At 32.8% G+C, this 12640-nt stretch overlaps 1 protein-coding gene across 1 annotated transcript; it reads right to left on the minus strand.

The window, feature by feature from the left end:
* Positions 1–146: 146 nt before the first annotated feature.
* On the minus strand, positions 147–7524 carry LOC126778543 (delta(3,5)-Delta(2,4)-dienoyl-CoA isomerase, mitochondrial). The gene is made up of 9 exons (XM_050502205.1): positions 7330–7524; positions 6869–7010; positions 6635–6723; positions 6404–6507; positions 5238–5341; positions 4728–4815; positions 1593–1705; positions 1055–1181; positions 147–243 (listed from the first exon to the last, which is right to left on the minus strand). Exons 1-9 carry the CDS (start codon positions 7382–7384, stop codon positions 148–150), a joined length of 918 nt encoding a protein of 305 aa, XP_050358162.1. The 5' UTR covers positions 7385–7524; the 3' UTR covers position 147.
* Between the last annotated feature and the right edge of the window lie 5116 nt (positions 7525–12640).

Here is a 12640-nt window from a genome sequence, read left to right on the forward strand (position 1 = left end):
TTTAATAATTTGTGTATAAAACGTAATAAGTTACTAACAATTACACTTAAATGAATACAACTTTTGTAATATAATATAGATAGGTAAAATCTATCTTTACATATCATTTAGGTTAGTTAATTTAAAACAACATTTTATTTAAAAAAATTACAAATTATCGAATTCAGTTACAGTCTTAGTCGCTTGGGCCATTGCAGCTTTTCTTAAATCTTCACTTTGCAGCATCATTTGATTTATTAATTTCTGAAATTATGAATTTAATAATTAATAAAGTTTGTAATTAATAATGTTTGGAATACTCTTTTGATTATTTTATTTTGAGATACATAAATTGCAAAATGGATCACATGATTGATATACATTTAATTAACGTTAAATGCAATATCAAGGAAAATGTGGTTTATAGAAATTCGTATTAATGTTTATTATATAATATTAACAGCTAGTCAATTGCAAGAACTAATGAGTAACAATTTTATTTATATATATTTTTTTAAATAGGTATATAATATTTATATTGGAGTAGTAATTATCTTTCTTACTGGAGTAGTAATGTACCAACATTATAACTTTATTTATATAATTTAATATATTTGAAGACATATTTTTGTTTATTATAGGTTATTGAAAATTAATAATGACAAGTGACAAATATTATAATTAATAAATAAACAACCAATAAAAATATCTTTTATCATATGCAAGCGTAAGGAGTTTAGTTTTGGTCTAGAAATCTAGAAGTCTTGGGTTCAAATCCTGGGCCGGTCTGTAGTAGTCGTATTTCGGAAAGCACGTAAAGCCATTATTTGACAGTAGACAGAGAAGCATTAAAATTAACATATATTACGAATGTGTCTAAGAATTTTCTAGACTGTCTTAACAAAGTTTTCATTCACTAAAAATATTTTTAAGTGTAAATATTTTTATATAAAAAATGTTCCTATAAAAATGTCGCTTCTTTGTATTTATCCCTGCACCATTTTGTCTATCTCTGCTTTGTCTGCTAAGCTATCATGGTACGAAAATATAAATATATTGATATCAAATAGCTTACAATGTGTTCAAGGCCATCCTTGTTGGGTCTACTTTGGGAGTAGACCATTGATTTCTTCGTCATTTGAACAGCTACTGGGCTCTTGGCCGCGATGGTTTCAGCTAATTCAAGAATTTGCTGAATAGCACTGAAATCGAGGTAAATATTTTAACAGTTTTTATAAGTTTTTTTTTTAAACTTTATCAATAGTATGTCTGCCTCTGTGGTGTAGATGAGCCTTATGGGCATAAGGCCGGAGAACTCAAAACCCGGGGTTCGAACAGCGGGTAGAATCAATTATTGGGTTTTCTGTCGAGAAAATCAAAGTACCTGCCCGGAAGTTGGCAGTATTTAATATCCCGTGCCTCGGAGGGTACGTATAGCATATATACCGGAAAGAGTAGCCTCAAGTGACCACGCGGCCGAGAGTATCACCGCCGATCTCTAAATATATTAAAGTTAATTAAAAGCCTGTATATAATCCACAGCTGGGCAAAGATCTCTTTTCTTAAGCACAAAGAAAACTTCGTGAAAGTGAAAGAAGCGAATATAATCTTACGTGTCTTTGTCTGGGAACACTTTGCTGACCAAGCCAAGTTCCAACGCCTCTTTGGACTCCAACTTCCTTGCTGTGAAGCAGAGCTCCCTCACTGTTGATGTGTTGCCAATAACCTTAAAAAAATATAATATAAGCCATATACTTATAGCCTAGCTTTTTTTTTATAGAATAGGAAGGTGGACGAGCATATGGGCCACCTGATGGTAAGTGGTCACCAAACACCCTTAGACATTGGTATTGTAAGAAATGTTAACCATCGCTTACATCACCAATGCGCCACCAACCTTGGGAACTAAGATGTTATGTCCCTTGTGCCTGTAATTACACTGGCTTACTCACCTTTCAAACCGGAACACAACAATACCAAGTCCTGCTGTTTTGCCGTAGAATATCTGATGAGTGGGTGGTACCTAACCAGACGAGTTTGCACAAAGCTCTACCACCATAGCACATAGCTACTATACCCTAGGTATATTATAAACTAGTTTCAAATGCAGGTCTGGGAAGGGGGTAGGTGTTGATAGAGGCTCACATAGGCGGTCCGGCCGTCAGAGGCTCACGGTAGCATGATCAAGCGATCCCGTGGCGCTCCTCGTAATGCGTTTTTCGTGTATGCAAAATTTTATGAGGTTCGGTTAAGTAGTTAAGATGTGAAAGCATAAGAAACAAATTCACTTTCGTATTTATTATAAGTGAGGATTTCAAGTTAAACGCCTAATCTGTCTGTATGTATTGTATGTAAGTTAGCACTAACCTTAGAAATTAATGTGGAATAATTAATAAAATAAATTTTGTAGAATCCAGTTAACATTATAGTTATTTGATTAATTCGGATAAAATAATGATTTTAGTTACATTTTACTTTCATTGCCTTAAAGGTTGGCTGGTGGAGTTATCTCAGTGGGATAAGTCTGCCTATGTATGCTCTTTTTGTTTAAATATTTTGTCGAGTCTATTAAGTGTATAATATTTTGAGTGTAATAAATAAATTGACATACGAGAACCACTTTAAACCATTTAAAACCATTTAAACCATTTATTTTGCTACACACATACATTACATAGATTATACAGAAGAAAAATAATTAAATTTAAAGAATACAGTGTAGGTAGCAAGGGATTCATCTCAGTATAAGCTGTGCTAATGCACAGCACTGATATTCAGATGGCCCCTGACTATTGGGTAAACATAAACAAATGCGCGCACACGAAAATAAATAAATGAAATTATAAGAACAAAAAACTAAAACTAAAAAGCCCTTATCCTTGAGAAAAAAAAACATATTACACAAAAAGAAAAACATCACAAGGAACTTGGACATAAGATAGACAGACAGACAGACAGACTTAGACATAAGACATTAAAATTAATATGATAAATACTAAGTCTATGAGGTAGTATGACTGACACTATATTTGGAGGTTGTTATTAAAGGCTGCGTAAATCGCTGAAGTAATATGAACATAATCAATGTTGCGACCTGTAGTGTACACACATCTACAATAATGTATTAATTAGTATTTTATAATATGAATATATATTATCTGTGTATCTGTTATCTGTGTAACCATCTGTCAACTCGGATGTCACACATCACGGAGCGCGGGAAATAGAATGTATATATTGGTATTGGCGCGAAATGAAGACGGTGTGTGTGCATAACGACCTGATATATAAAATGTAATATTTATTATTTAATTTGTAATAATAAGCCGAGATGGCCTAGTGGCGATGATTGTGGGTTGAAACCCGGGCAAGCTCCATTGAATATTCATGTGCTTAATTTGTGATTATAATTCTTTTCGTGCTTGACGGTGAAGGAAAACATCGTGAGGAAACCTGCATGTGTCTAATTTCATTGAAATTCTGCCACATGTGTATTCTACCAACCCGCATTGGAGCAGCGTGGTGGAATAAGCTCCAAACTTTCTCCTCAAAAAGTGTGAGCCAGTGTAATTACAGGCATAAGGGACATAACATCTTAGTTTTCAAGGTTGGTGGCGCATTGGTGATGTAAGCGATGTTTAACATTTCTTACAATGCCAATGTCTTTGGGCGTTGGTGACCACTTACCATCAGGTGGCCCATATGCTCGTCCGCCTTCCTATTCTATATAAAAAAAAAAAATTCTATCGCTAGACAACAATACTTAGTATTGTTCCGTTTCCGGGTCTGGAGGGTGTAATTGCAGGCACAAGGGACATAACATCTTCGATCCCAAGGTTGGTGGCGCATTGGTGATGTAAGCGATGGTTAATATTTCTTACATCACCAATGTCTATGGGCGTTGGTGACCAATCGAATTCGACTATTCCAATCGAAGAAGTTAAGATAAATAAACCTTAGATTTGGAAATACCCTAACAACTCTACTATATCGTGACAATATTAACGATTATTGAAAGGAAGCGCGGCGCGAATCCGAAGCACTGGCAGCATCGCACTGTCATCAGCACGAAAAAAAAGAAATGCTGTCATCAACGTCTGTCATACGTTTTTTTTTTTTTTCGTTTTAATAATAGTGATTGTAATTTAAAGTGATTTCTGTATTTGACTTTTGTTTGCTCGATATAAATCATTGTTTATAATATAACATTCCACTTAGCTACTTATATTTACTTTAATTTTACTTATAATTTCGCTGAAAATCAAAACGCCATTTGTACGCCAATCCCAATCTCGACCAATCCAATGATATCGCTTCAATTCAATATCAAAGTCCAAGTTTGCCTTTAGTCCTCGTATAGTTGGAATATTCCAGCTATATATGTTAGAAATACTTATTTATGTACTTCATTTAATATATTTAATAATTACATATTTGTATATTGCATTTGTTTTAATAAAAATATAATCGGTTTCAGAACGTCATTGGTATTGTTTGGTAAAAAAAAAGTAAAAAAAAATTGTTTTCCCGCGCATATATTAAAAACGGAGAACTGAACGATTGTCATCGAATTAACAATATATAACATTTTGTTATAATTTAATTTAAAATATCTCATAAGTTATTATATTAAAGATATTAAAATTAACACATAATAAAATTTATTATTTATTAATTATATTTATATCTAAGGCGCAGGCGTTTAAATTCGACTGAAATTGCACAAAGCAGTTAGTACTTAATATTACCTTGGGCAGTCTTTGCAGAGATCCCACATCTGCCGCAAGACCGAGGTCGACTTCCTTCACTTGGAACCACGCTTCTTCTGTGCAGTATCTATAATTTCATTAAATTAAATTCAAGTTTTTTTGGCTATTTCCAATAGTTTTAAATCAGTTCCACACACCCCATTGAGTTGAAATCTTGCACGCAATTTTTTATAATCTAAATAAGTAAAAGTCACAGGTTTGTGAATGTCCCAATGCTGGGCAAAGGACTCTTTCCTTGTGATAAGTCCGTTTGAAGCTTGTTAATAGTGCTCTAATGCGGTATGATGAAAACAAATAACAAACTATGATCCGACATTTCCTTCACTACTGAGTTGGTTGGCAATTTATAATTAAGATCCCCTTGTTCTAACTCCAAACTGAACTATATGGCATAATGCCAGATTAAATTAATATGAACCCACAATGTTCTCTAAACAGGAGACCTTTGCATTTGACAGAATACAATTTATTACTGAATATTCTAGTTACCTCATATCAGCAGCTGTGATAAGATCCACTCCTGCGCCGATGCAAGCGTTATGCACCACAGATAACACTGGCTTTACACAATCTTCCAATGCTGATATTCCATTCTGAAAAAAGAATCGATTTTTTAACCTTGATCTCTATTATTGCAGTTCAACATATTATAAATGTTGTTTATAGGATGATTAGTTAAAAAATGCTGTAATTATCTATATAAGTATGTATTTACAAAAGAAAAGTAGTATATGTAGTATATCAGTTGTCTGGTTTCCATAGCACAAGCTTTGTACAAGCTTAATTTGGGATCAGACAGCCGTGTATGAAAAATGTCCCAGGATATTATTATATTATTATGATTACAATTTATTGTACTACTAGGACCTTATGTTTTACAGTTAGCTGAAGAAAAAACATAATCTAGAAAATAGATTAAAAGTATCTTTTTTTTTTAATGATAATTCAAATATAAAAAAAAATTGTTATCAAGAAAAGAAGGTTTATTTAAACTTAAGATGAGAGGAATCGATTACAACCTAAGAATTATAATTGTTCCTCAATAAATAGATAGATGGTGGTAGGGCTTTGTGCAAGCTCGTCTGGGTAGGTACCACCCACTCATCAGATATTCTACCGCAAAACAGCAATACTTGATATTGTTGTGTTCCGGTTTGAAGGGTGAGTGAGCCAGTGTAATTACAGGCACAAGGGACATAAAATCTTAGTTCCCAAGGTTGGTGGCGCATTGGCTATAAGCGATGGTTGACATTTCTTACAATGCCAATGTCTAAGAGCGTTTGGTGACAACTTACCATCAGGTGGCCCATATGCTCGTCCACTTTCCTATTCTATTAAAAAAAAGAAAAAAAAAAAAAAAAAGATATATAGATAGCCGAGATGGCCTAATGGTTAGAACGCGTGAATCTTAACCGATGATCATGGATTCAAACCCGGGTAAGCACCACTGAATTTTCATGCTTGACGGTGAAGGAAAACATCGTGAGGAAACCTGCATGTGTCTAATTTCATTGAAATTATGTCACATGTGTATTCTACCAACCCGCATTGGAGCAGCGCGGTAGAATAAGCTCCAAACCTTCTCCTCAAAAGTGGGACATTAACAGGCTGTTACTGTTACTGTTTTACTGTTAAATAGATAGAATATAACTTACTTGACAATAAGTGATTAGCGTTTGGAAAATGCGCGCTTTTCTCGCTACGTCATCAAATTCTTGAGTCTTGCTTTCTTCTTCGAGAAGACTATTGAAGTCAATGCCTGTAATGGACAAAACAATCACCGGTTATATTGTTAATGCTGGCCGTTTCCGTCTTTAAGTATATTATGTAATTCTTATTATATTCCCGTTTTTAAAATGATTAATTTGTTAGTAAAATTATCTTACCAGCTGTAAAATGCTTTCCTTTTCCGGACAACACAATAACTCTGCATTCAGGATTGTCATTTAATGACATGAAGCAGTCGTAGAATTCTCTGAAGTGAGAAAAAATATCAAATAAAATTCCTCAGATATACATATAAGATAAAAGTATATTGTTACAAAGTTAAAAAGATAATAAAGAACAAATCTGACATATAACCTCCTTTTTATAAACTTGTTTAAAATAACAATACTTACTTCCACATTACATTGTTGAAAGTATTCAACTGCTTAGGACGGTTCATCTCAACGTGGAAGACATTTTTCTTAGGAACAGATATAGCTAATGTTTCAAATTGTGGCACATCTATTTTAGATGAATATAATCTTGATAATATTCCTGTAATTGTCATTATTAATTATACTTAATTGTGATTTAAGAAAATGTATCAGATTTGATCAAACCCATACTATTTTACTAAAATTGGCTGTTTAAAAACAATATCATCTAATTTTAATGTCTTTTTTTTTAAATCTGAAATTAAATCTAAATTAATAAAAAAAATGTTATGTTGAATTTATTTTATACATAACATTTTATTTCTATTTATAAATAGTTTGGAGAGGTTGTTAAAAAATAGCCTCATAGTTGTGGTAAATAAAATAAATTTAAAAAACTTAGTTGTTTACAATAAATCGTTTCCTAAATATTAACTTACCGGGTGCTAATTTGGCGGAATTCACGAAAACTAATGATTTCGCTACTAGAGACATTGTGTTAAGAATATAAAATTAAATTTTAAATAAAGAATACTTAACAAAAAACAACTGAACTTAAAAACAATATATCAAGGTGCAAAGTCTATTCGCTTTTGAATTTTACATTCCGACATATGATATAAAAACAATCAGAAGTTAAATGTCACAACAATGACTTCAGCTGTCAAACCAGCGTTTTCAGCGTTGCCAGCTTTAAAATTATTAAAACTTAAGTTATGGCAATTAAACTTTTACAGGCGATTTAACATTTATTTATATTTAATGGATTTAACTTTACATATGTATTTACATAATTGCAAGGTTTCAACTATTTAGTAATGACTTTAATAATACAAGGTTACGTCTTTGAAATATAATCTATAATTAAAGAAAACTAATAAATATATATAGAATAAAATAAATAAAAACATAGTTTTGTGAATACACTGTACACACACAGTGTATAAATATATACAATAATCGCCAAGCACACTCAAGAAAGTAGAGAGCGGCGGCAGACAGGAGGCAGGACAGCAATCGTCAATAACGTTAATTCATTACTCTTGCGATTGCCGTCACGGCATACGAGCCGGTCTTACCAAAGCACATCAAAATGTTTCACATAAAAAATATAGTCATATAATTTACTTGCTATTAGAATCGTAATAATGTTTTGAGATTCGATAAATGTAAAACCTTAAACCACTTAACTACGGCCTAATTTTTTTCACTAAGCCCTACTCAATACAAGGTGTATACCACTATACAATTTGCGTTAATGTGTATTATATATCATGTATATTGTAAGAGAATACAAAACTTATTTTCACGTTAACACTTTTTTATAATGATATTTTTCAACAAAATCACACTCCAAAATACCTCTTACATTTAAATTCAAATGAAATAAAATAGATTGCAGGAATTACCAAAACGTAAGTTAAGTTTTAAAAATGAAGTCTTGTCAATACACATTGTAAAACGATGTCTGAAATCTATTATCATTTTTATAAATTCTATTTCTTAAAATAATTTATACCTTAGGTGCCTATAAAAAAAACTGCTGCCCAAGTACTTCCTGAAACTGAATAATTCCATGTAAATATTTTTGAATTTTTAAACATTGACGGGTGATTTTCCCAAATTAAATTTATTCTAGGCTTATAAGGCAATTCGTCCCTGGTGGAAAGTGATCACCATCTTAGTTTTTAGCCTATGGCAGTGTAAAAAAATATAAATCACAACATATAAAGCTGTCAAACATACGATATATCCTTTATGCTTATAATAAGCTGGCTCTTTCACCTTTCTACCGAAACAGAGCTATATTGGTACTTGATGTAATTATTTGATTTCATCAAATGTTGTCTTTTTGTGAATAAAAGTACGAATGAATGAATTAATCACTTTGTAAAGTGATGTACATACATAGTCGATCGATACTACAATTTGTAATTAGAATGATTGTTTGATTAGTATTTTCAGCACGTTCTCGTACGGGACGTTGGACCAAAAATGCGTTGCGTGTTTAGAGCGCTAAATGTGTAACTCGTGTGACTCAGATCATGGTGTCACCATTTTATAGCGATGATTAAGTTAAAACAGATGACTATTTATTTTAATAGCCTATTTAAGGTTTTATTATTGCCATCTCAAACATTTATAAAGTTTTTTAAGCAGCTTCGTGCGCGTAATGTTTGATATGTTTCGAATACCTAAAACAATTTTCAATTTTTTTTTTCGTTTGTGATTTAGGCTTAGGCAAAGCTTTCTTAGAGTATTCACCTTAAGAATGAGTATTTATACAAGATAAAAAGTACCTACTTTTTAATTTTATATGATTATATTAAATTGAATATCAGGAAATAACTTAAATTAACGTCGTTGTAAAACAAATCACGTAACAGGAAATGGTTAAATATAAAAAAAATCTACTGGCAGCTTATTATGGTCGCTCTACACTTTTTGCTAATTCACCGATCGTTTCGTGACATCGTCGAGGAAGCCAAATCACGTTACTTTCTTAGACATCAAAGCGGTCTAGGTTTATTTGGTATGAAAATAGACGACCTGAATGGAAGGACGTCACTTAAAAATGGAACAATTTGTTTTTATATTTTATTAATAGCTATTTAGCGCAGCCCGCCTTCGTGATAAAAATATTTTAGTTCTAGAAATTGCATTTTAACTTAGTTATTCATATTTTTGTAATACTTTATTTTAGATGAGAAAATATGGAGCTTATTCTACCAGGCTACAAAGTGGATTGTTATTGTGGAGATATACAAATATATATACAACTATGGCAATGTTGTTATTCTGTCAGGTTTCTCATCATCATGCCCGCATAAACCGTTTGGTTCTAAGCAGGGATGCTGCGGCCAAGCCACGATGGTTTTTTATATAACTACTGTCCTTTAAGCAATTGGCTTGGTTCAAATGGCGGATTTAAAGCCATCTAGGCATTCGTCCATGAATGGGCAACCTTTGGGCTTGACTGGCAAAGAAAGCGGATATTAAAAATGGCGGAAAATGCTCAAAATGAGACTATGTTGTTGAGAGTTCCATGACATAGGCCTTTGCGGCAAACCATTTAAATACAGCGAAGGTAGAGTCAGTAATTAGCGTCTCAACTCACTTTCAGATGGACAGATCGTGCTTTATTTTTATAATTTATCGATGTCGAATTCCTGCTTCAAGTTCGTTTAAGTTGCAAGACCGAGTAGCTTATTAATGAAAAGCTTAAACATTCGTCAGATTTCTTTTTCTAGGCTAGAAAGTTGATTTGGCCCCTCCAAGCCACGTTCTACATAATAAGTACACTGTCCATTGTTTGGTAAGTAATAAATCAATCGTAAAACACGTCAATATAGATTCAGGCGCCATTTTTACTATGTAGCACAAGGAATGTGTTATTAGGTTAACATAGAAAATATTTTTACCGTTTAAATTTTATTTAAATAAGAAGCAAAAATGTCTTAACCTCATTGCAGTTTATTTTAAATAATTTGATTTTTGGTGGTAGTTGAAAACGAGTTTTATTTATTATCTGTGGACATTTTTTTTACTCCGTATGATCAAGTTCATCTGTAGGTTTCAGAAATGAGATATTAGATTTAAATATTTAAAATTAAATATTAGTGTTAAATACGTTTGTAAGTTGCTTTTAAGGCAAAGGTACCTTGTTTGGCAGTGTTTTATGATGCTGTACTTGCACATAAATCCGAACCGAACCGAAACAGCCTGTGAATGTCCCACTGCTGGGCTAAAGGCCTCCTCTCCTCATTTTGAGGAGAAGGTTTGGAGCTTGTTCCACCACGCTGCTCCAATGCGGGTTGGTGGAATACACATGTGGCAGAATTTCAGTGAAATTAGACACATGCAGGTTTCCTCACGATGTTTTCCTTCACCGTAAAGCACGAGATGAATTATAATCACAAATTAATCTACCACCACTTATTCTTTTTATCTTATATATATTATATATAATATTTATGTTTATAATATTGAAGTTTAATAAACTTCTCAGTAAAGTTAACCAAGAGTTATGTAATTAATTACGCGTCGTGTGGACACCCAACAAGTAGGTACAATTAGTTATCGCGCGGTAGTATACCTACATCCAAACGCCACCACGTGTTAACAGGGTAGCAGGCTACCTTTGATAAACAAGCATGATCCAATCCCTCTTCATACTTTAATCCTGGCTTAGGATAGGCAAAAATACCAAGATATTTCACTCGTTTAAGCAACAAATTTGTTGACTAGGTAAATGATGTGAACTTGGGACAAAAAATAATATGAACTGTTTACCTATCTTGGTATTTCCGGCGTATTTAAAAATGGAATTATACTTATTTACAACGATTGTCAATCATTAAACTAAACTATTTACCTACATAACTACACTAACCTTAACAAATGTTCAAAGTGAGCTCCTTCTCGTGTGATACACAGTTCGGCACGTTTACGCATATTGTCTTTCACATGATTTAACACGAATGGGTCACTTTTAACACTTTCAAAAGTAGTGGTGAGTACTCGCTTCTGGATTGTTCTCGAAATACTCCAGAATGTCTGCTTGTAGGGAGACAGGGTATGCCGCTCCTGCTCGTCCTTGGGCATGTGTTGGAGTACGGAACTGTTCAAAGTCTCGTAGCCTTTGATTAGCGTTTAAGATTACGCTGGCAGTAGGTACTCGGCGATTGGGGAACATCTATATGATATAATGACGAATCACACACTACATAGCTTTAACACAGTAGGTTAGCTTTAAGGAAGGATTTTTGAAAATTTTACCACGAAGGCTCGAAGCACGAAGGGATAACAGGGATGAAATTGATATTTACCAATTCTGAATTATGACGCGAGCGAAGACGCAGGTAAAGTGCAAGTATATATAGCGACAGCGCAAATATCAACCTACCATTACAATATTATTAGTTGCTAAATTGTTTCACTTATCATTGATATCATTAGATTGTAAACTATCATAGTATAATGATCAACTGGAATAAGACATAATATATATATGACGGGCCGGTTGGCGTGGCTGGTAGACACTTGCCTTTCACGCTGAAGGTTGTGGGTTCGATTCCCACCCAGGACAGACATTTATGTGCATGAACATGTCTGTTTGTTCTGAATCTGGGTGTAATTATCTATATAAGCATGTATTTACAAAAGAAAAGTAGTATATGTAGTATATCAGTTGTCTGGTTTTCATAGTACAAGTTCTGCTTAGTTTTGGATCAGATGTCCGTGTGTGATGGCGTGTTCTCTTATAATATCCTTTATATATATTTTTGATCTCTTATTAAAATGTTTTCCTCCTAAGCTGTATTCATCGATAATAATTATTTTATCAAATATCATATTTTTTATGATAGATTGCATGGAGTGGAAGTCCAGAATAGTGATCCTATATATCTAGTTCCTATGTCTAAATAATCATATCAATTACAATTATTGGCGCCATATTGTTTGTACGTGATCATTTTAGCATACGTGAAGTATGAATTGTCATACAATTTTGGTAATCATTTGCACATTTAAACATCAATGAAGTGCCGCGTTATTATCACTTTTTTTCTAATTGACAATAAATAAATATTTTCCTGTTGTTATTTTCCTTGATTTCGCATGTATGGCTTTAGCTTTATTATTGTTTTCTTAAGTTGGTATTTCTTTTTCGATTAACGAGAAAAAAAATCTTGAAAAATATATTTTGTTCTTCAATCAAAAATTTTATTGCAATATATCATTAATTTA

This window comes from Nymphalis io, chromosome 26 (genome assembly GCF_905147045.1).
Source record: "Nymphalis io chromosome 26, ilAglIoxx1.1, whole genome shotgun sequence".
Lineage (NCBI taxonomy): Eukaryota > Metazoa > Arthropoda > Insecta > Lepidoptera > Nymphalidae > Nymphalis > Nymphalis io.